Below are 23,334 nucleotides of genomic sequence, written 5' to 3'. Positions count from 1 at the left end.
ATTGCATTGCATGTCGTTGTCTGCTTCCTTTAATTAGAGCTCTGAGCTCCTCAAGGGGAAATAACTTTGTTGTTCTCATCTGCAGTACTTAACACAGTACCTATCTGCAGTACCTAACACAGTACCTAACACAGTACCTATCTGCAGTACCTAACCCAGTCTGAAGTTGTTCGAGAACTGTCTGCAGAATGAAGTAGTAGTATTCACATTGCAAAACCGGAATTCCAGAAGCGCTGGGACACACGTTGATGATTGTGCTGCTGGTTAGCAAAGTCAGACTAGATCCCGTGTTTTCTGACTCCCCCAGTTCAGTGCTCCACCACTTACAGGAATGCATTTCGATTTTTAACAGAAAGTCTTGTTTTTTCACTTACAGATATTGATGATGTTAAGAAGTACAAACCAGGTTATTTGGAAGCTACGCTTAACTGGTTTAGATATTATAAGGTGCCAGAGGGAAAACCAGAAAACCAGTTTGCTTTTAATGGAGAATTCAGAAACAAGGTAAAGATGATCGTCTTAATTGTAAAACGTACCTCGTGATACCTGTGCACTACTTTTTCACTTTGGGGGTTTTTTATGTGAATATTTGTATATTGCATGATTACAGAAGTTTTAATGACTTTTATACTTAAGGACATTACTTCATCACTTTTATTAAAAATTGTCTTTCAGGAGATCTCTCTTAGTGAACCCATAGGCTGATGAATATCTGTAGCCATCTATTTATCTATCGATATCTCATCTCAGAACATGAGGGATTTCCATGATGAGTCTAATTCTTCAAACTCTCTATGAAGAAAAACTTTCTATTTACTATTCTGGAGAAGACACAATTACTATTAGTGTAAATCGATAGGGGCTTATCTCCTGTGTGCTCATTCTACCGAGACTGAATTAAGCTGCTAATTTAAGAAAGTACTTGAATTACCTTGCTATTAGAATACCATAAACTGCCTCTAATATGACACAAATGGAGAAAATAGCCAAAGAGTTACAGTGTAAAATACTGAATGTTTTTCAAAAGTTATTACCACTATATGAATTACATATTACAAATCAACGTTTAAGTGGGTGCTAATAAATATATTGTTTTGTAAGCTGTGTTAATGAAAACTAAAATTTACAATAAGTACTTTGCTATATAAGAATTTATTGCTGGACTGATACTTCTTAAGAGGCTTATTAAAAGAACCCTTAAGATCTTGAGGACTTTGTATAGGATTCCTAAGTATAAATATAAAACTGTGTTCAGTAATACTTTATCTACAAAAACAGGTGGCAGGGTGGATCTGGCCCACAGGTCCTAGTTTGCCAACCCCTGATTCCAATGATCCCTACTGCATTCCATTTTACAGATGAAGAAATTAAGATTTAGTGAGGTTAAGTAACTTGCCCAAAGTCGAACAGCTCATAAATAAGGATGCCAGAATTTATACTCAAGTTTACCTGGCTCCAGAGCTCATGTTCTTATAGTGAGTATAATGTTAGTATACGTTGGTAGTTTACCATGTTATAGTATAATGGTGTGACTGCTATGTCTTTTTATTTTTTTGGTTTGGAACTAGGCTTTTGCTCTTGAAGTTATCAAAGCTACTCATGAATGTTGGGAAGCGCTGCTTATGAAAAAGTGTGACGGAGGGGCTATAAATTGGTAAGAATTTGTCTTTCTACGTAATACTTTATTAATAATTGGCAATAAACAGCCATATAATACAACTCATCCTGATTTTTTTTAAAAAGAGAATTGCAATTTTTTCTTCACTTACAAGCACCTGTGTGGAAGACATTACTAGGTGCTGGGCACCATGAAACTAGTAATTGACACGTCATTTCTCAAGAGTTTTATAGTTTACTGGGGGCATTTATAATATTAATGTTATTATAATATATTGTGGTATATGCAAAGATAGAGTAAAAAAAATTAACAATTTTTCAACATGCAAGCATAAAGTTATTTTATTTATCTTGTAACTACTACATCTTTTCTTGATAGGAACAGTAGAAAGCTTTTTTGTCCAACAAGATCTGGATTCCCAAGCTGAAGGATTCAGGAGCATCAAACAATAGTGACATATATAACTCAATTATTAACTTTACTTTAAAACATTTAAATGTACCTTTATTTACCTGTCTCTGGATATAAGGCTAAGACCTTTTCTATGCTGACTCCATATAGATTATATATATCCTAACATAATGTATAATAGAAAATAAAGATCAGATCCTATAATCCTTAAACTCCTTACAGTGAAAAACCCTTACAGATATGTAGTCTTTTTTTTCAAACCTTTTACTGTTGCCTTACCCCACAGCTGATTTTGACACCAAGTTTTTATAGTGAGTCATCTTTATTAAGGCTTTTTAGAACCTCAAATGTGTTTATAACCTCAGTAGTCTTAGAGCCTACATAGTGTTCATAGAAACAGTTATCTTTCTGCACTCCCTTCATCTATGAGCAAAATCACTGCTTAAATTGTGACATAATAAGTAACAAGGACAGCTGACATAAACAGGTTTGGAAAGAAAAACAGCTGACTCTTGGTGAGCCTAACTGTGGGAAGCAGAAGTCCATGTCACCCTTGAGTCAGTGCTACCCCACTTCATTGTTCCCGTCTCTGAATCGGGAAATTGGGAAGCCATTCTCTTTCAGCAAACACTGGCTGAGGGTCTACTGCCAGCCACTGCCCTGATACCAGGATTACTGCTGTGGGTACAATAAACAGAGTCCCTGCTCTTTTGGAGCATAAAGTCTGGAGTCAAGAGAGATATTAGAGAAATTATTAAAATACATTAGTCAGATGGAGGAAAGCAGTAGTCTCAAGGAATAGTTTACGGAGGTCATTGAGAGGCTTTTCTTCCTGTGACACAAATGCTTGGGCATTTAGCTTCAGATTCTATTTCTTGTGCAGGCTAATGTAACACCCTCAACTCTGATACCCTCCTCCCCGTTTTCTTACCTCTTATGCAAACTACTCTCTTGTTTGCAGCATAGTCTCAAAATTTAGGTAATTGTTTCTCATTTAAATAGTATAATTTATTAACATAGTCTTCCAGTCCTGACTATCCTAGTAACTGGTAGACTGAGTGAGTCCTCACGGTCAGATATTGAGTCAGATGTTAACGTGATGAGCTAAAAAAGTAGGGATCTCTAATTCTCTGAAGAGGCATTTGCTTGCCATTTGCTTTCTTATCTCCTTCCTAATTGTACTTTCTGAAAAGCTTCTGTAGTCCTTGATGGACTTTTGTGTTTCCCAGGCTTCCTCAGCTGTAGAGCTGCAGACCATCTCTTTGGCTGGTTTTTCTACAGCTTATTATCACTCCTTCTGTGCTGATTCTAATTATCTTTACTCTGAGGCTAACTTTATTTCTAAGCTCTGGTGTCATTTTGCTATAGTCTTGGTAATGATTAGGATTACATTAATAAGAGTTGACACTTATTGAACTCCATACTATCTTCTAGGTTCTAAGTGTTTTATATGTGTTATCTCATTCATACTCACAAGAACCCTCATCTCCATTTCACCCATGAGGAATTGAAACCATGTAGAGATTAAATTACCTAAGGTCACACTGCATGGTGGAGCCAGGATTTAAGCCAGTTTCCAGGTCTGTTCACTTAACAGCTATAGTATACCTCTATTATTTTAGAGAATACAACAAAATACAGTTTTTTAGTTTAAAAATTATTAGGCCCTGGCCAGTGTGGCTCAGTGGTTAGAGTGTCAGCCCATGCATGGAAGGGTCTCAGGTTGAATTCCTGGTAAAGAGCACATACCTGGGTTGCCGGTTTAATCCCTGGCCCAGGTCGAGGCGAGTGCAGGAGGCAAATAATGTGTTTCTCTCTCTCTCTCCCCCACCCTCCTGCCTTTCCACTTTCTCTAAAAATCAGTGGGAAAAATATCCTCGGGTTAGGATTAACAACAACAAAAAAACTTGCCCTGGCCTGTGTGGCTGAGTTGGTTGGGTATTGTCCCTGTGCACCGAGAGGTTGCTGGTTCGATTCCTAGTCGGGATACATGCCCAGGTTGTAGGCTTGGTCCCTGTTACAGAGCGTGCAGGGAGCAGCCAATCAATGTTATGTTCTCACATTAATGTTTCGTCTCCCTTCCTCTCTCTCTCAAAATCAATAAACTACTCTTTAAAAAAAATTATCAGGATATACATTTCTAGATATTAATTATATGTATCTAGACAATTTAAAGTAAAAAATCTTTATAGAATTTTACTCATTTTTCATTTTTATCACTACATGATTTGTAAAATATATTCAGAGTTCAATATTTATTTCCTTTGTCTTTAGTTAATAAATTACTTATCTCTTATTTCCTTAAAATGTGCTGTTGTTGAGTAAACTGCCTCCCCCTTCCTTTTTAACCTGTTTCCCCACTTAGTTCAGTTTAGCTTTACATTATTTATCACAGCAGTTCTCTTACATCAAAATTACCTGGGAAAACTGTTACAAAACTTAACTGCATTGCCCCCTTTTCTAGACCTAGTGAATTCGGATCTCTCAGCCTTTATATGTTTTAAAAGCTCCCTAGGAGCTTCTAATGAGCCTCTCTGTGTATGAACCATAAAATCCAAACTTTCTCCAAAAGAGCAAACAAGGCCTTCCAAGATTTGGCCCCTGTTTACTCTCATTTTCCATCACTTCTCGCCTCTAATTTCCTGTTCTAGCAACTGAGAACTGCTTGTCACTCCTCATAAACACCACGGTCTTGTTGATTCTAGGCCGTTACTCATGCTGTTTCCTTTACCGATTGTCTTCTCCTTTTGTGAACTAGCTAACATCCTCATTTTTTAAGACTTATTTTGGCTGCATCTTCTGTAGGAAACTTTCCCCTATAGTAGCCCCAATGCTAGCTAAGGTGCCAGTACACTCTGTATTGGCCCCCTGGGTATTTCTATCATTGCATTTACCACAGTGATTAACTACAGTAGTCCCCCCTTATCTGCCTTTTTGCAGTTTCAGTTATCTGCAGTCAACTGTGGTCTGAAATATAAATGGAAAATTAAAATTTAAAAAAAGTGTCAGTTTTCAGTGGACACTGTTCTTAGTAGCATGATGAAATCTCCCATTGTCGAGCTCCATCCAGCCCAGGTCATGAATTATCCCTTTGTCCGGTGTATCCACACTGTATGCACCTCTCCCATCAGTCACTTAGTCTCAGTTATCAGACTGGTTATCAGAAAGCGAGAGGCCTTATTCCCATACCTTTATTATTATTTTGGAGTATATGTTAGAGTATATTGTTATAATTGTCCTATTTTATTATTAGTTATTGTTAATTTCTTACTGCACTTAATTTATAGATTAAACTTTATCGTAGGTATGTATGTATAGGAAAAAACAGTATACATAGGGTTTTATAGTGCCCGTGGTTTCAGGCATCCACTGCGGGTCTTGGAGCATATCCCCTGCAGTAGGGGGGACCGCTGTACTTGGTTTATGGATTTGTGTCCTCTAGAAGTTCCTTGAAAGCAGATGAATAAAGCTGCCTTAATCATTTTGTTTCTCCCCTGACATGTAATAGCTACTTAATAAATACCTGTTGGGGTAAATTGTTGAATAATATTAAAGCCAACAAATATTTGTTGTATTTTTAATCCAGTAGTGACTTCTGTTTCCTGGAGTACTGCATTTATTAAATTCTTTAACTGTTATTTTATGTAATTATCTTTTTCATATGTTTTGTTATCTTTATTCTTTTCTTCCACTCTTTAATGTTTACTCTGAAAGCTATATATTCTTTTAACAGAAAGAATTTCATTATTTCTATTCTTACCTAAAATAACTTTAAACTCTAGTGTAGGAGAAATAGTTTTTTGCCATTTGGGTTTACTCTTCAATGCCTCCTACCCTCTCTTAGCCACAGTTTATTTCTCTATCTTATTTTTAAGAAATTTGAAATGTACTTTTTACCAGTTTATTTTATTTCACTTACACTTTATTGTAATACAAATTTTTCAAATTTTTATTGATTCTCAAATGCCCTTCTAATTCTTGTTGTAAAACTGCTTTAATTCAGCTATCATTTTTGTACTCATAAATTGTTTTGTATTGCAACTACTCTGCTGTCTCATGTGTTCTATACAGTACTGTCCAAATTATCTTTGAAAAATATACATGCGATTGTCATTTTTATTCTTAAAAGCTCCACGTGGTTCCCTTCGATTAAAGAATGTGACCCAGCTCTTGCCTACATGGAACAGGGTGTTTGACCCTCCTGGCCCAGCCCCGTGCTCTGTGCCCTCTCCCCTCATTGCCTTCCTCCGTGGACGCCTGTTCATTCTGCAGGAAGCAGTTTACACGTCACCTCTGCAAAGAATTTTTATTTTTTTCTGGACAGAATTAACTGCACTCTCACCTAGTCATATCACAGCTGCACATACCTCTGTGGAGAACTTGAGGCGGTTTATTATTTTTCTTTTTTATGCTGTAAATTGAGTTTGTACCTTAGCACTTAGTGACAGGACTTGACACATAGTAGGTATTTTATGCTTAGCTTACTGAATGAAAAAATGAAAAAATATATATCCAAGTTGTTTAGATCTTAAAATTTTTTCTTTTTACCTTTCCAGAGGAAGGTGTATTTGATCTCATACAGATGGCGCCAATTCTTTTAACTTTGTGTAGATTTACTTCAGTGTCATTTTTCTTCTACAAACTCTGGAGATTATAGTTCAAAATTATTGTCATTCTTCTTTCTCTCCCTCTCCTCCTTCCCTCCCTCTCTCTCTCCCCCCCCCTCTCCCCCTCTCTCCCTCTCTCTCTTCCTTTTTCTTGACTACTTTGCTGTAGAATGAAAAGCCTGGGCAAATCTATATCCTGGACACTCCCTTTGAGGATTCTCATGAGTTTGAGCCTTTGTCTGATTTGAGATTATCTTGGAAAAAAAATAAATTCTCTTTATTAAAGTTCTATATTGCTGGCTGTAAATTTCATCTCTTATGTGTCTGTTCATTATTTGCAGGTAATTTTCTATTTCTGTTCCTTTTTATTTAATCAATTATTTCTGTACTATTATCTATTAATATACCTATTTATTTTTTTAAATGCAACTTGGGTTTGTTGTACCCAGCATTCTTGATATTGGTCATCTATTGCTCTAATGTCATGTCTTTGTATTTTGGTGAGCAAGGTTGTATATGGGCTATGTAATGTTTATAAATTTAAACAAAATATTTAGTATCTTATAAAAAGGAAAACAGCACATCCTTTTTAGTCATATATAATCTCATTTGTAGTAGACACCATCAGCTTAGTCATCTTTCCTTTAAATGATTTTTCTGCGTCTCCTCTTGTATGCCATGGTCAAGTTTGAAAGGTAAAATGAACCCTAAATATTGTAAGCTCCATGGGAGCTCTGTGGTTCAACATTGTATCCCCAGCATCTAGAGATGGTTTAGTTTGAATGTTAAAAACATTGTATATAGCGTATTTACTGTACACAGTGCTTTCTTCGGAGGACTGACTAGCACTTAAGAGTATGCAGTGCCTAATTTTTTGCCTTGTTCTTTTTAAATTTAGTTTTGACTTTCTTTAGGGAAATATTTGACTTATAAAGCTTTACCTTTTTCAATTTTTTATTTTTTTAATTTCAGAGAGAGGAAGAGAGAGAGAGAGAGAGAGAGAGAAACATCAATGGTGAGAGAGTCATTGATCGACTGCCTCCTGCACACCCCCTACTGGGGATCAAGCCCGCAACCCGGGCATGTGCCTTGACCGGGAATTGAACTGCAATCTCCTGGTTCATAGGTCGACTCTCAGCCACTGAGCCACGCTGGCTGGGCAACCTTTTTCAATTTTTAGTTAAACATGGGATGTAGAGAAGAGAATAAAAAATAGTTTAGTCTTAAAGATGATAATGTCAACTTTCATCAATTTTATTCATGTCAAGAATGAAAATAAATCCCATATCTTGAGTCTGGATAGAAAGTAAACTGACCAGTTACTATACTTGTTATATGTCCAATGTCTGATTTTAGACAGATGTAGTTAAAAAGATAAGTAAATAAATGGGTCTTATCATATATATCCTGACATATTTCACAAACCATTTCAAAGATAAATTTGATAATGTATATCCTGTAGGTAGATCCACTTGAGGGCAAGTGTGTGTGTGTGTCTGTGTGAGAGAGACAGAGAGTGTGAGAGAGAGAAAGAAAGAGAGAGAGAGATTTATTATGCATCTCCTTTGGGAATCTGCTAATCACTTTTCCCTTCTATTTTAAAAATTAAATGGGCTTTAACTCTCCTTACCACCACTTTCTGTATCCACTTTAATCTGATTTCTCTAATGAAATTTATATTTGAGAGGAAATGCCTTTGCTTTCAAGTAGGAGGTAGGAAATAGGTAATGGTGGTCTGCTTGTGTAGATAGCATGCTGTTCCTCATTGTGTGCAGATTCTTTTGATTTTATAGAGCCTTTCTTTATTGATCATGGATGCCTCACCAAACTTCCTTACCCGTAAGAAACTGAGTTTTCGTATTCATACGGTTTTCTCACCACTGTTAGCTTAATTTACCATACCTACCTGAGAAAGGGATTCCACAATATCTTTCAGTAGCCAATTACAGTGTTTATCGCCTCGTTTAGAGGAAAATTCTTTCTAATAGCTGTCATTCGGTGGGTCAAATTTATTTTTTCTTTCCTTCAGGACAGGTGACGTGTAGTTTTAGCTTAGCCTTTTACATATAATGGGATATTATTTAGATACCTATTCTATTATTTTTATTTTGAATTCTGGAGCGTGCGGTGCTGTGGAGCACTTTTACTTATAACCTTAACTGAAAGAATATACAAGAATCTCAGTTGTCCTAATTTCTAATCATTCAGGTTCTTTTCACCAGCTAGAATCATACTGTCCATGTGGGGCATTTGGAGTTAGTTTTCTTTTTGGTAATTGCTCCTTTGTTGTCCTGTGTAATACTAACATTTTCTTTTCATTTGCAGCACAAACGTGCAGATCTGCGATAGTCCTTTCCGTTGTACTCAAGAGGAGGCAAAGTCGTTAGTTGCACTGGTAAGGGGCGATGTCCTTTCATCTTATAAACGCCTTAAGGAAGTCTAGCAGGTTTTCTGAAAAGTCTAGCAATGACATGTATCAAGTCTTTTGGGAAGCATAAAGTTAAAAAATAACCTTAAAATCTATTTTTTTAATCCAGGGAATTTAAATTCAGGGGATAATTCAACCTTTTAGTTGAATTATTTATGTATGCATTTATTTTGAAATCGTATATTATTTTTAGTGTTTCATTTACTTATATATCCCATGCTTTATCTCTAAAAGGCAGTTAAACATATGCACACAGTACAATAGAGTTTCTTTAAGTAGATGAATCAGAACATGAGCAGGACGTCAAGACAGAGTTAGGGGAAGGTCATTTTCTGGGACGTGTGTCATCTGACTCCTACTTAGGGTGGCATGGTTTTAGCTCTGGGATTCCTGGTGGTCAGAGATGGAAACTTCCTCAGTTAAAACTGTTAAAGTGACCGTGAGTAAAAACAGAACCTTTTAGTTGAATTATTAAGTTCTCTTTTCTAAAGTACATTAACCATTTGATTAATTTCATACTATGCTATTTTTGTTGACATCACCAGTTTATTATTGTTTATATGCATTTGCTCTCCTCTGTAAGGTTCTGTTCTCATGAGTTATCCACCATTCAGTGGCTAAAGTGCAGCTGGCTGCTGGTGCAGGTGCATTTTGGCTCAAGAAAAATGAAATAAATCAGGCTCCCTTTTTTCCATTTAGTTTGACTATCTCACAAGCTTTCCATTTCATCGCTAAGAAGATATCCTTGGATTTTTACATGTCCTAGTGATTTTGCTGCCTGGAACCAACTGAATCTATTAGTAAATTAGTACTTAATTTGGATATCACTAAATAAGAAAATTCATATTGAGATAATCAAGTAATATTGCTATGTTAAGTGTTTTTAGGAATGATCTTAGGCTAGAAATACCATTTATAAATTAAATTTTTTAAAAAAATAACGAAGTAGGAAGTAGGAAGCTAGTGAATTTATATGTTTACTTCAGGATCAACAAACATGTTCGCTTATTATGGCTGCTTAGAATTTTTTTCTCCACTAATTCATCAGCTGTTTAATTAGTACCTGCTATATGTGGTGAGATTCTAGGTGTTGGGATGCAGTATTAAGGAAAAGATATAAAAACCTCTGCCCTTATATAGCAACATTGTAGTTGGGGAGATGGATAATTATTAGGTACACAAGTAAAATGCATAGTGTCTTGGAAGGTGATAAATGCTATGATGAAAATTGAGCAGGGAAGGGGGGATAAAGTGCCAGGAGTGGGATGAGAGTTGCAGATATTAAAAGAGCAATTAAGTAATTTCTAGTAAAGTTGAAGACACCTTACAACCCACTAAGAAATTACCCTTCTAGATTCTATAGAGTTTTAATGTATGTGTTTATATGATCAGACATAGAAACATTAGAAACTGAATTAATGTCTGTTGATTAAAAAAACTGAATAACTAAACTGCAGTATAGTTATACAGTGTAGTACTTTCGATATGTGAATTAGAACTACATGACAATCCATAGATAAAACCAGGGTGAAAAATGTGTTTGCAGTAGTATATAGTATGTATTGTTTTAGTAAATTTTAAAACACCCAAAGCAGTAGTACCATATATTTTTAATGAATACAAAGAGATATGGTGTTCACATTTCAGAAACAAACAAGAGCAATAAACAATAGTGTCAGCACAGTGGTCAGGAGACGTTACTTCTGAGAAGGAAGGGGGGAGTAAGATCTTAATTTTGATGAGTAGCTAGCAAAAGAGACTTCAGTTGTAAAACTTCTGAAATAACAGTGTTAACTCTTCTAAAAATCTAGGGAGTAGTCTCAGCATTTTCTGCATGTTTGAAATATTTTATAATTTAAAAAATCTGTATTCCCAGAAAATCAATAGAGAAAATTAATGAAACTAAAAGCTAGTTCTTTAAGAAGACCAATAAAATTGATAAACCTTTATCCAGAGAGATCGGGAAAGAAGAGAGAAGGCAAGTCTTCAAGGTTAGGAATGAAATAACTGACATCACTGCTGATTCTACAGATATTGTGAGAACTGGGAAATACTGTAGAAAACTTGATACCAATAAACTTGACAACTCAGATAAAATGGACACATTGCTTGAAATACATAAACTGCAAAGCTTGCTGAAGAAGAAATAGGCATAAACAAATTAAATTTGTACTTCAGAACCTTTCCATAAACACAAATCTAGGCCTAGTTGGCTCCCACTACTTTTATTCAGCATTTTATTGAAGGTTCTAGCCAGTGTAATAAGGTATTAAAAAGAAGGAAGAGGCATCCAGGTTGTAAGAAAGGACAGCATGAGGCCTTTGTAGAATATCCAACAAAATCTACCTAAAAGCTACTAAAGTAAGTGATTCTAGTAAGGTTGCAGGATACAAGATCAATACAACAAATGTATTTTTATACACTAACAGCAAACAATGGGAAACTAAAAATAAATACATTATTTATAATGGCATCAAAAATATGAAATGCTTAGGGATACATTTGGAAAAAAAATATGTGAAGAATCTGTACCCTGAAAACAGTAAAACATTGCCAACAGAAATCAGAGAACTAAATAAAATGTTCATGGGTTGGAAGACACAATGTTGTTTGGTCAGTTCTCCTCAACTTGATCTATCGATTCAATGCAGTGCAATCTAATTCTGATGCACTTTTGAATAGAAATTAACAAACTGATATGTAAATGCTTACGGTTTTACAATAGATACAACAACTTTGTAAAGAATGAAGTTGGAATAGTAACTACTACTGATTTCAACACATTGTATAAAACTACAATAAGAGTGCAGTAATGGTGTAAAACCAAACAAAGAGATCAATGAAAAGAAATCCAGAAGTAGACCTACATACAAATGGACAGCTGAGTTTCAAAATGATAATCTATTCAACAAATAGTACTTAAACAACTGGTTTTTCCATGTGGGGAAAAAACACTTCATTTCGTGCCTTGCACTGTATATGATAATCACCTAAAGTGCATCCTCAACCAAAGTTTAAAACATAAAATTAGAAGCCTGTTTTGACCTTTGCTTAGTTAGGCAGGATTTCATGCCACTAAAAGCACAATCTTATTTTTTAAAATTATAAATTGGACATCATCAAAATTAAAAATTTCTGTTCTGTGAAAGACACTCAAGAGAATAGAAAGAAGCCACATGCTGGAAGAAAATATTTGCAAATCATGTACCTGATAAAGTGAGTTATATCCAGAATATATAAAGAGCTCTCACAATTGAGTAAGAAAACAAAACATCCCTCCCCCCAAATGCAAAATATTCAAATGAAGAGATACCGAAAACACACTAAGTGACCATCAGCTTTACTAGTCATTTGGGAAATGCAAATTGAAAACTACAATGACATACCTGTACACTTTTAAAAATAGCTAAAAATTTAGAGATTGGCCATACTAATTGTTGTCAAGATTGTGGAGGAACTGGTACTCCCATACCCCACTGGTTGGAATGGAAAATGGCACAACCTCTTAGGAAAACAATTTGGCATTTTCTTAAATTAAACATATACATATCAGATGATCCAGCCACTCCACTCTTAGATACTTACCCAAGAGAAAGGGAAGTATATGTCCATACAATGACTTGTACACAAATGTATATAATAACTTTATTTGTAATAGACAAAAATTGGGGACAACCCAAATGTCCGTCAACAGATGAATGGATAAACAGAGAATGGTATATTCGTACAAGGGACTACTACTCAGCAGTAAAAAGAAATGAATTATTGGTACATGCTACAACGTGGCCAAATTTTTTTAAAAATTATGTTGAGTGGAAAAAAGACGTACATATTATATCATACCATGTGCTATGTAAAATTTTGGGATGTGCAAATACGTTTCCTGACATAAAACAGATGGTTGGTTAGAGGGTTTGGGAGGGATCCAGGAAGGAGGGATTAACAGTTGTTTTCACAGGGCCTTAGGAAACTTGGGAGTATGTTTATTATCTTGATCATGATAATGGTTTTACAAGTGTATATATGTCAAAAGTTATGTGCAGTTTATTTCATGTCAGCGTTAGTCCTTTATTGGAAGCAAAAAAAAAAGCTTTGTTCTGGAGTCAGACTCTAGGTTCAGATCCCAGCTCTCTCATTCTTAATTTATTTAACTTATTTATGCTTCGGTTTTCTTATTTATAAAATGGAAATAAAACTAATGTCTTCCTTATAGGGCTGTTGTGGAGAATTGAATGAGATAATCCAGGTAAAATGTACAGTAGCTAGAAAGTATTCAGTAGATGTTGGGGTTTATTGGCACTTCTGTCATTAGTGCTGTTGAGTTAAATGGACCACAAAGAAGCCCCTTCTGTCCCTACCCTTTTTTAATTCTTCAGTGATGAGGTTGTCACACCTTTAGGAGATGGCCCGGTCCATTGTCGGATAGTGAAAAAGTCAACCTCATTTAAATTATTCTATGAGAATTAGCCCTATTTTCAAAACTAAACAGGAAGAAGGGGAGGGAGAAATAAAATAAATTAGTTTCCACAACATAATAATTTATTATAATTCTTAACCACTTTCCCCATCTGGGAATATTTTCCTCAAAAGTCTCCCACGTGCTATTGTTTAAGCACTTTCCTTATATTCTGCCCTCTGAGGAACTGGAAAACCTCTAAGCATCCTGTGAAGTTGGGGAAGGTTTAAATTAGGTAATTTGTAAGGTTCTCTACTATTTAGTGACTTGTCATTTTACAAAAGAAAGGTTGAATTTTGTGAGGTTCCACACACAAACTCGGTGCATGTAGGACTGAGAGGAAGGACCACATTCATTGCTAAGGAAATTCCCAGACCTGCCTCTGACCCTACTCAGCATGGCAGCCTCAGGGATTTAAAAACTGTAGACTCTGGGGTCAGGCCAAGGAGAATAAGTTACCAAAGTCCTGCTCAGTTGCAGGGACCCAGTCCCATGAGACCGAGAACCTGGAGCTCACCCTAGTGATAGGAAACTCTCCCGCAGGTTAAAATGTCTACAGGTGGGAAGGCAGGATGCCTCCCAGAGCACCCGGCAGCCTCCGCCTGGCTTTGTTCCTTTGTTCTTCTCAAGCTGCATCTGCACTGAAAGCAGCCTCAGCCCCCCCCCCCAGGCAGACAGAGCCCAGCGATGACGGTGATGATGGTTCCCAGGTGCGCAGTGAGCAGCGCTTTGAAGGAAAAGAGTAAGGAGGAAATTTCAACTTTAATGAAAAACGTATTATTCTGATTGCATTTGGTAGATCTTATTTTTTCATTAATAAGATCTGGAGTAAATCTGAGCCTTGGATGGCCGTTTTATATTTGATGTCAGGATTCCTAGCTGAGGTGTAAAGAGCAGTGCACTCGGGAGGCCGGGCAGTTGATGTCGGTGTGCAGTGTGGCCACCTATTTCATCCCTAAACTTGACCCGCAGTCTCACAAGTACACATCAGTGTTTACATAGAGACTCAAAGATGAATCCGTATGAAGGACTTTAGGTGAGTCCATCCACATAAGCCTCTCATGTGAGTCTGAGGCATTGTTATCGTTTAAGAAAAAGAGCACTTTAAAAAGTTCACACCAGAGCCATACTTCATTTTCCCTAGGCCCACAACAAAGATCAATAAAGCAGCTAGCTTAGAGGTGCACGCTTACGGGTTCTGTGCTCTAGTAGGAAAAGACCAACTAATGAATGTTAAAAAATAATTTCAGATGCAAAAAGTGATGACCAGAAGAGCAGTGTTACAGTTCATTGTAGTTGTTGGATAGGACTGCTAACAGCATGCTCCTCAAATGGTTTTCCTGGGGGCATGTACTTGATCTCTACTGAAAGCTATTGACCTGACAGTAACGGGTTCCTTGCACATCCCAGAAAGCGACGACAATCCTTGGATTCCGGTTATTGAAATCAAGCCAACTCAGAACTAAGCTCTGAAGTCAGTCTGGCTGGGACACCCTTTTATCACCAGGGTTACTTGGATTCCTTGGAGTGCCTGGCAAGAGACTCTTCCTCTGTGGGCACTCACTCCATCAAAGCTACATCTGCATCAAAGAGGGCTGTTTCCCTTTAGAGCAGAACCGCTCTGTCGATGCAGTTTTCTAATGATGTCACATTACGATATTTATGCCATACAGATGTGTTTTATTTGTGACTAAGCGTGAGCATTTTTATGGCAGTTCATTATGTAAAATTTTGTAATGTCTTTTCTTGACAAATCAAGATCTGATTCTAATGAACTTATGTCTCCTTCCTCTCCCTTTTGCTTCTTAAAAGCTTCACTGTGCATTACCACCCAAAGATCGACAGAAGAATTGAAAATAAAATCAATAGCTACTAGACAGTTATTTCTTGAATAAGCAGATTAAACTTACATAACCTTAAAATACTTTCACACTTTGTTTATGGATAACTATGAAAATGCTTGTAGGAAGCTGGTGGGGTTGTTTCAAGGGGAGACACTAAGTACAGAGCAGTTGTATTAACAATTTGTATTAATTTAAAATACAGCTCGTGTCTGGGTAGGGACCAAGGCCAGAATAAGCTTTCTTTGGTTGATGAAAGAAAGAAGGATACTTTGGTAATGAGAACACTAGATTTGTTTGAAAGAAATTAAAGATATGATTAGTGTTTTGGGATTCTTGGAATATATTCCTGGAAGTGGGGTCAAATGGCAGTTTTATTTTTAATTTTTTGAGCAAACTCCACACTTTTTCATAGGTTGCATTCCCACCAGCAGTGTACTAGGGTTCCCCTTTCTCCACACCCTCGCCAGCACTTGTTGTTTGTTGATTTGTTGATGGAGCCATTCTGACAGGTGTGAGGTGATACCTCATTGTGGTCTGAATTTGCATCTCTCTGATGATTAGTGACATTGAGCGTTTTTTCATATGTCCCTTGGCCATCTGTATGTCTTCTTTGGAGAAGTGTCTATTCAGGTCCTCTGCCCATTTTTTAATTGGGCTGTTTGTCTTCCTTTTGTACTTTATATATTTTGACAACCCCTTATCAGATGTATCCTTGGCAAATATGTTCTCCCATACAGTGGACTCCCTTTTCATTTTGATGCTGGTTTCTTTCGCTGTGCAGAAGCTTTTTAGAATCTATGTACCCCTGTGTTCATAGCAGCATTATTCATAATAGCTAAGACCTGGAAACAGCCTAAGTGCCCATCAGTAGATGAATGGGTAAAAAAATTGTGGTACATTTACACAGTGGAATCCTATGCAGCTATAAAGAAGGATCTATTGCCCTTTGAGATAGCATGGAGCAACCTGGAGAGTATTATGCTAAGCAAAATAAGCCAGTTAGAGAAAAACAAGTATCACGTGATCTCACTCACATGTGGAATCTAATGAACAAAATAAACTGATATATAAAATACAAGCAGAGGCGTGGAAATATGGAACAGATGAAGAATCTCAGAGGGAAGTGGGGGTGGGGAAGGTGGGGAAGAGATTAACCAAAGAACTCCTTTGCATATATGCATTGCCCTGGATCACAGGGTGGTGAAGAAGGCCTGGGACAGGGGAAACCAGGTGGTGGGGGGCACAGGGGGCCAGGGACATCTGTAATACTCTCAGCAATAAAGATAAAAAAAAGAAATTAAAGATATGAATGTTCGTGAGAAGTATTTTTAGGGTGGAAAAAGGGGAGGAGATAGCATTTTTGGAATGAGGGTATAAAATAATACTATTTCGTGGAGAATTTATCTTAGATGAGTAGAGGGTGCCCACATTCTTTCCCTTTTGAGAACTATAAGTAATGAAAATCCTTTGTTTCATACAAGGAAAATATAACAGTGGTGATCCTGAGGGTGAGAGTTGGGATTAGGGCACTTTGTGATGCTGTTTCGTGCATTTCTGTGTTCTTCCAGTTTCTATAAGCAAGTGTTATGTTTGTTATTATCTTTAAAAGTCAGGAAGTCACTGGTAGTTAAGTAGCTGATGTGTATTATAAACTCAGGGTTTTAAATATAAATGCTGGTCTCTCTTTTGGCATATGTTAATATGGAAAAAATGTATAAGAAATAAATTACTTCCACACTTTAATAGTTTACTATCTCTGAGTGTTAGACTTAACTATGATGTTTGTTTCCTTTCATATAAGGCTTTGTGCATTCTGAGTATATTTTACCAACCAAGAAATACATCTTCAGAATGAAAAAAATTAAAATAATCTGGAAAGTATTTTTTAAATAAAGTTTAACAATAAATGTCTTAGCTAGAGTAGTTTGTTCATTTCTTTTCTGTAACACTTTTTAGGTTAATGAGAAGCTGCTCAGTTATTCTGTTTTATATGCCATAAATTTTCTTCCTCTGAAATGTTTGGCAGCTCCAGCAAGAAGCAGCTGCTGATTTTAAACGGGAAATCTAAACAGCGAACTTTCTAACAAACTTTGTAATACATGTCCTGCACAATTTAAAGAGCATAGCAATTTCAAAGAACAGGCAAGTTACTCTCTTTTATAGTTTAGAAAACCAAAGTCATTGAATCCCAAAGGCCTAATCTCAGTGGGTATAATTTCATGTTGTGTTACTTTGACACCCAGAGTTACTTAAGTTCTACCATCCTCAAAACCAGCCATGCTTAAGCATTTTCTCTGTGCTAGGAAACGGAATAGAACTTTTCTGGTTTTTTGAAATCCTTGGAAAATGTCAAGGATGTTTTCCATAAGGTTTGTACAGAGGTCTTTATTTACATTGTCACATCACCCTTTTCTATGACAGAAAAGAAAACAAAGCCTATTTGATTAGCATTTTTAAAAAGTTGAAGGAAAAATAACTTTTAACTGTTTATAATTTGAGCGGCATGTATTAAGGTTCTCCAGAGAAACAATCAATAGGATGTGTGTGTAGGGGGCGGGAGACAGAGAGAGAGATAGTGGAGGCTTGGCGAGTGGGCTGGCAGGCTGGAAACCCAGAGCCAATGGTGCAGATGAAGTCCAAAGGCATTTTGCTGCAGTTTTATTTTGCTTGGGGAAGCGTATCTTTTTGTTCTATGTAGGCCCTCAACTGATTGGATGAGGCCCACTCATCCAGTGGAGGGCAATCTGCGTTACCCAGAGTTCACCAATTTAAATGTTTGTGTCAGCCAAAAACACACTCAAAGGTGACACATTCACTATTATAGGGAATATTTTAATATTGCCGAAATTTAAATGTTTTTTTCCTGCTGAGTTGTTTTTATTCAGTACTGCCCTTAAACCTTGAGGGTCCTGCTTTGAGTCCTGCTTTTTAGAGGATCCTGCTTTGGCTCTCATTCAATCATGTCTCTCCCCACAGGGTAAGACCAGGTGACCAAAGTTGTACCCTCACTTGGAGCCCAAGTTTCCCATTCTAGACCATCTTCTGGCCACTCAGGACCCTGGAATTCTTTGCCCAGACAGCTGCAGGCCCGTTTCCAGGTCCTTCATGGGCATCTGCCCAAATTCACGCTCATTACTATGTGGACTGCGTGCTCACTGTTACTTGTGCAGGGCCTGGGGGTGGCCATTTGCAGGGAGGGGCTGCATAGATGTGTGGGCTGGAATTTCCACCTTTGTGCAGGTGACGCCTCCCAGTGCAGAAAGGAGCCTGGGATAGGAGGAGCCGTTGGACAGGATAAGGGCCCTGTGCCATCTTTACTCTGCCATCCTCAGGCAGTCTTTGAGGCATCCAGAATGCTTAAGGAGAGCTTCCAAGTCATTACAAAGGTATATTTACAGGATAGTGGGATGAAACATACTTTATATTCTAGTCATCACTTTGTTAGCTTGATTTTAACTTTTAAATATTCAAATATATGGGTGTGGTCTTTCATTTCTACCTTTGCCCCAGACCTAAGGTGTCAAAGGCAGAACTTCCCTATTGAGGATGAGCAAATTCAGAGAATTAGAAGTTAATTATTAAGTTTGAAATCTGAAAAGTGTGTTACAAAGTCAGGTAGAGGCTATTGCTGGGGAGATGAGCTTATGATTGGGGAAGAGCCTGTCATATTTCATTTCTTGAGTTTGGTGGTGATTATGTAGATGTTTATTCTAAGTCCTCTTGGGCTTTGTGCATTTCTGTGTATGGAAAATGGATCTTCCAATAAAATGTTTTTAAAAATATACTTTCAAAAATGTATTCTTAGAAAAAATTTATACCTCAAGGAAACTCTTCTTTTAAACTCGTTCACCACAGATTGTATTACATTTTCTCTAAGAATCTTGGCCCAGTCATCAAAATAAACAAAATGATCTTAAAACTTCTACAAAGCAGTTAAATAAATTATATACACGGTGTCCCAAAAAATGTATACACACTTTGAATGATTATAAAGTCAGTGTTTATTAACTTACAGTTCATTTTCAAAATATAAAAGAATGAATACAGAAATGAATAATTTTTTTTTGTCAATGCCTATTTTCAAACTGATGACCCTTCTGGTTCAGGCACTGCTGACAATGAAGCAGTACACTCACACACATCAAGAATCATTTTGTTTGGTATTTGTATGCCCTCAATTCGCTGACTATTGCCAGTTTTGTACCATAAACTTTATCTTTTATGTATCCCCATTAAAAAAAGTCTAATGGCACTTTAGGATAAATTGTCTTTGTTCAAAGCTTAGTCTGGCTTCACCCATTATTTCAAATCACTTAAACCTGAAAAGGGTGAAAATTAAGTGAGTTATCATCTGTTAAAGTGTGTATACATTTTGGAGTAACACCCTGTAGTTTGTATGTGTGTCTCTGTGTGTGTACACGCATAGGCATGCACATACTTATGAATGTGTGTGTGTGATTTTTGTTCTCAGGACCTCAGCCAAAGAAGCAGCTGAAAGAAAACCTCTCTCATTCTCACAAGTTCCCATGGGTTAATGAGAGAAGATATTTTCAAACATGCTGTTTTTATTTGACTCTAAGTCTGTGGTTTGTTTATCTGAAAGAATGAGCAATGATAATAAAGGCAAAAGGAATATTTATTTTTTTCAGGTTAGAGAACCATTGTGTGTGAACTTGGTTCTATAAATTTATGAAAAAAACTTTGGATACAGTTTCTACACCTAAAAATTCATTGTAATGGGGACTCTCTGTTCTTACCTTTCAGATTCCATCATCAGTAAGTAAAGAAAACAATGAAGAAGGTATGGTATGTTTGGGTTCTTGAGACGCTAGATGTGGAAATTTATTAATTTCCAATTAGTAGAAACCAAAAAAGTACAATAGATTAATTTAAAAATTATATAAACTAAGGAAAATACTTTTTTAAATAGTCATTAAAATTTCAGAAAATGAGAAAGAGTACATTTATTACTCTTAGACAAGAAAACAGTTGATTATTTAGTGACTTTTTTTGGTGAAGTAGAGAGATTCCAGCTAGTGCTGATAAACTTTAAAAGACTCGAAATATCTGACTTGAGAGATTGTCTTTATTATCTTTCATCATTTAAATTATTTTAACTGAAGATCTTAAAAATCAAAATGTGTAGTGCAATTAAAAATGCCATATTTTTTATTATCGTTATATTTGAAGCTGTTTTGAGAAACAAGTAAAAGTGTTCTGTGGTAAAAATTTCAGAATACAAACATATGCAGGTATCATTTGTCTTTCAATATTTGGCAAGCCCTTTGGCCTTTTGCTTTAATATAAAACATTAGAAGAATATTGAGCTTGCAGATTTGGGGGGGGAACCCAAGAACTATTTACTGTGAGTCCAGTTCTGGGATGTTTAGAAAGGAGCGAATCCATAGACATGATTTCATGGGGAAGCAAGCTCCATTCCTTATATGGGAAGCTAACCCACTGTTTCTTTGTAATACTATCCCATTTTGGATGTTTGACAGGAAGTCAAATTTTACAGTGCAAGGTTCTTTTAGACTTTTTGTGCTGCAGCTAGAAAACTTCTGTGTATTCAGTGGAGACTAAAATGACCCAGAAAGAAGTAGGAAATAAAGTGGGAAGGCTCTAGAGTTGTTAATGTAGTTTTATATAAGACTTGATCTCCATGAGAGAACTGAAGACAAGAGGTTAAATCGAGAAATGTGTCATGCTGAGCTCCCCAGTTGTTTCTGTCTGCCTACATGCTTCCTAAAGGTCTAAATTAAATCTGTCTTATTCTTCCTCCCTCCCTTCCTCGTCACCCCTTCCCTCACTCCCTTCTTCTTCCATTTTAGACGCAGAGCAAGTGTGGCACTTCCTTGGCAAGTGATGGGGACATGTGAAGTTCAGCCTTCAAGATTCCGTCTCTGAGGGCTTCCAGATTCTGTCTCCTGAGTGCCAGAGCAAGGCAGATCCATGAGAATTCGCTGACTTTCTGTTGAAACTTCATTTTTTTTCCTTGAAACTTTCTGAGATATACACTATGTAAATAAACACTGGTTTTGAATTAGTCTCCTCCAGATATTTATTGATAAAAAGATTTCATTTAATTTTCTAGCAGAAATTTAGAGGCATTGAGTTTTGACCATTTTAAATTTCAATGCCTGAAGAAGCCCAGAGATTTTATTGGCATTTATTTCTATAAATGCTCATGTAAAAATTACAAATTTAGTACGTTAAGATTTCTATAGATATTATTGTTTTCATTTTCATACCTTAATATCTCTTTTTCAAGCCCATTGCAGGTGGAGACTTCATTTAGCCAGCCTCTGTCCACTTATTAGTCCTGTGTAACTGTGTTTACATTTTAAGGCTCATTCCCATAATTTACTGTTTTATTGGTCCTAAACTCTTTTTGAATCTCACCCATTTTCCTTAGTTTCAGTTCTCATCTCTATGGTGATGACTCCCAAAGCTAAATAAGAAGCCAGTGTCTCTCTCCTGGGGTCTGCCTATTGGACATCGCTATAAACGCCTTTGACCCCTCTGCTTCAGAACTGACCTCATATTAATCCCTTTGTTCTTTTTAATTCCTTTGTTCTTTTTAAAAAAAATATGTCTTTATTGATTTCAGAGGAAAGGAGAGAGAGAGAGAAACATCAATGATGAGAGAGTCATTGATCAGCTGCCTCCTGCACGCCCCCGACTGGGGATCGAGCCCACAACCCAGGCATGGGCCCTGACCGGGAATCGAACCCCGATCGCCTGGATCCTAGGTCGATGCTCAACCGCTGAGCCACGCCCAGCCAGGCTACTTTGTTCTTGGAACAATGGAATTAACATTCTTTTAGTTCCCCACTCAAACCCTTAATATAATATTGAACCTCTCTTCTGTCTTTACTCATGAACATCATCTAAATGTTTGTCATCTCCATTCCTTCACACTCCTTCTTTGCTGATTGTCCCCCTTATTTCGCGGGGACTGTTATAACAGCCTCTTCATGCCTTTCTGATCCGGCCCCTCTGCCTCGTTCCCAGTTGTTCTAACTCAATTTCATACTCTCTGCCTCCTAACTAAGTCCTGCCTCTGGCTTTTCTCCCTCCAGACATACCATCTTCCACATTTCCTGAACGGTGGTTTGCCTAAAGCTTGTCTCATATTGTTCTCAGGATGTCTTCAGTGACTTTTCATATTCTTGAGGAAGAACCCATATTGACTTCCTCAGGAGCCCCATCCTCCAGCCTTGCCATTCTGCTCCTCTTCACACACCTTGTACACTCACTCCCCAGTACTGTGCTCTCCTCTTGCCAATTCTGTTCATATAGTTTTCTTCCCTTTTTGTTCTATTATCGTCATCAATGCATGATATTTACATAATATGCTTTGTGGTTTACAGAGCACTATTATGATAATAGCATTTCTTGAGCATCTGTTCTACATTAGGCACTGCTGTAGATGTCTGTGCAAATACCATATGCCCCGCTTCATATTAGGGCTCTGAGAAATTCTGTAATTTGCCCAAGTTTGAGAGCCAGAATTAGAACTCATGACTATGTGGCTCTAAACCCATTGGTCCTTCCACTTCCATATGTGTGCTGCTTTCCCATACAGCTCCTTTTGATGTAGGCAAAGCTCAGAGCTTGCCTGCCTGTTTTACAGAAGAGAAGACAGGCACAGGGGGTGTGATTAGCCCAAGTGAAGCAGCAAGGTCCACCTGAAATGTCTGGGAATGTGGGAACCTCTTTGAGGGACATCAAAGAATGTAAGGAGAGAATTTATTGGTTTTAATTTTATTGATATATTGATATGTTCATCATTTTTATGGTGAAAATAGAACTTACAGAAAGACAGAAAATGACGAACAACTGTTATTTCAAAAGTTGTAAACAAGCTGAATTACCAAAGGTTATATTAGTGGGCTTGTGGCATGTGGCGTATTAGTGTCCTGAAAGTTGGAAGAGAGAAGCCGTGTCTGGTGGGCCTCTTCATATCA

The 23,334-nt window shown here is 37.0% G+C and overlaps 1 protein-coding gene across 2 annotated transcripts in view; it reads left to right on the top strand.

Moving 5' to 3' along the window:
- Nucleotides 1-21,407, top strand: part of PPA2 (inorganic pyrophosphatase 2) — an 84,106-nt gene extending 62,699 nt beyond the window's left edge. For both annotated transcript variants that reach the window (XM_081136003.1, XM_081136002.1), the window contains 5 exons: nucleotides 377-504; nucleotides 1,569-1,654; nucleotides 8,962-9,031; nucleotides 20,129-20,165; nucleotides 21,196-21,407. In XM_081136003.1, the coding sequence (XP_080992129.1) occupies nucleotides 377-504; nucleotides 1,569-1,654; nucleotides 8,962-9,031; nucleotides 20,129-20,165; nucleotides 21,196-21,230 (356 nt within the window). In that variant the 3' untranslated portion in view covers nucleotides 21,231-21,407. The remainder of the gene's footprint in view (nucleotides 1-376; nucleotides 505-1,568; nucleotides 1,655-8,961; nucleotides 9,032-20,128; nucleotides 20,166-21,195) is intronic.
- Nucleotides 21,408-23,334: the final 1,927 nt, after the last annotated feature.

The sequence above is a fragment of the Miniopterus schreibersii genome (assembly GCF_964146895.1).
Source record: "Miniopterus schreibersii genome assembly, chromosome: 1".
Taxonomy (NCBI): Eukaryota; Metazoa; Chordata; class Mammalia; order Chiroptera; family Miniopteridae; genus Miniopterus; species Miniopterus schreibersii.
This window is presented reverse-complemented; position numbering and strand designations above follow the sequence as displayed.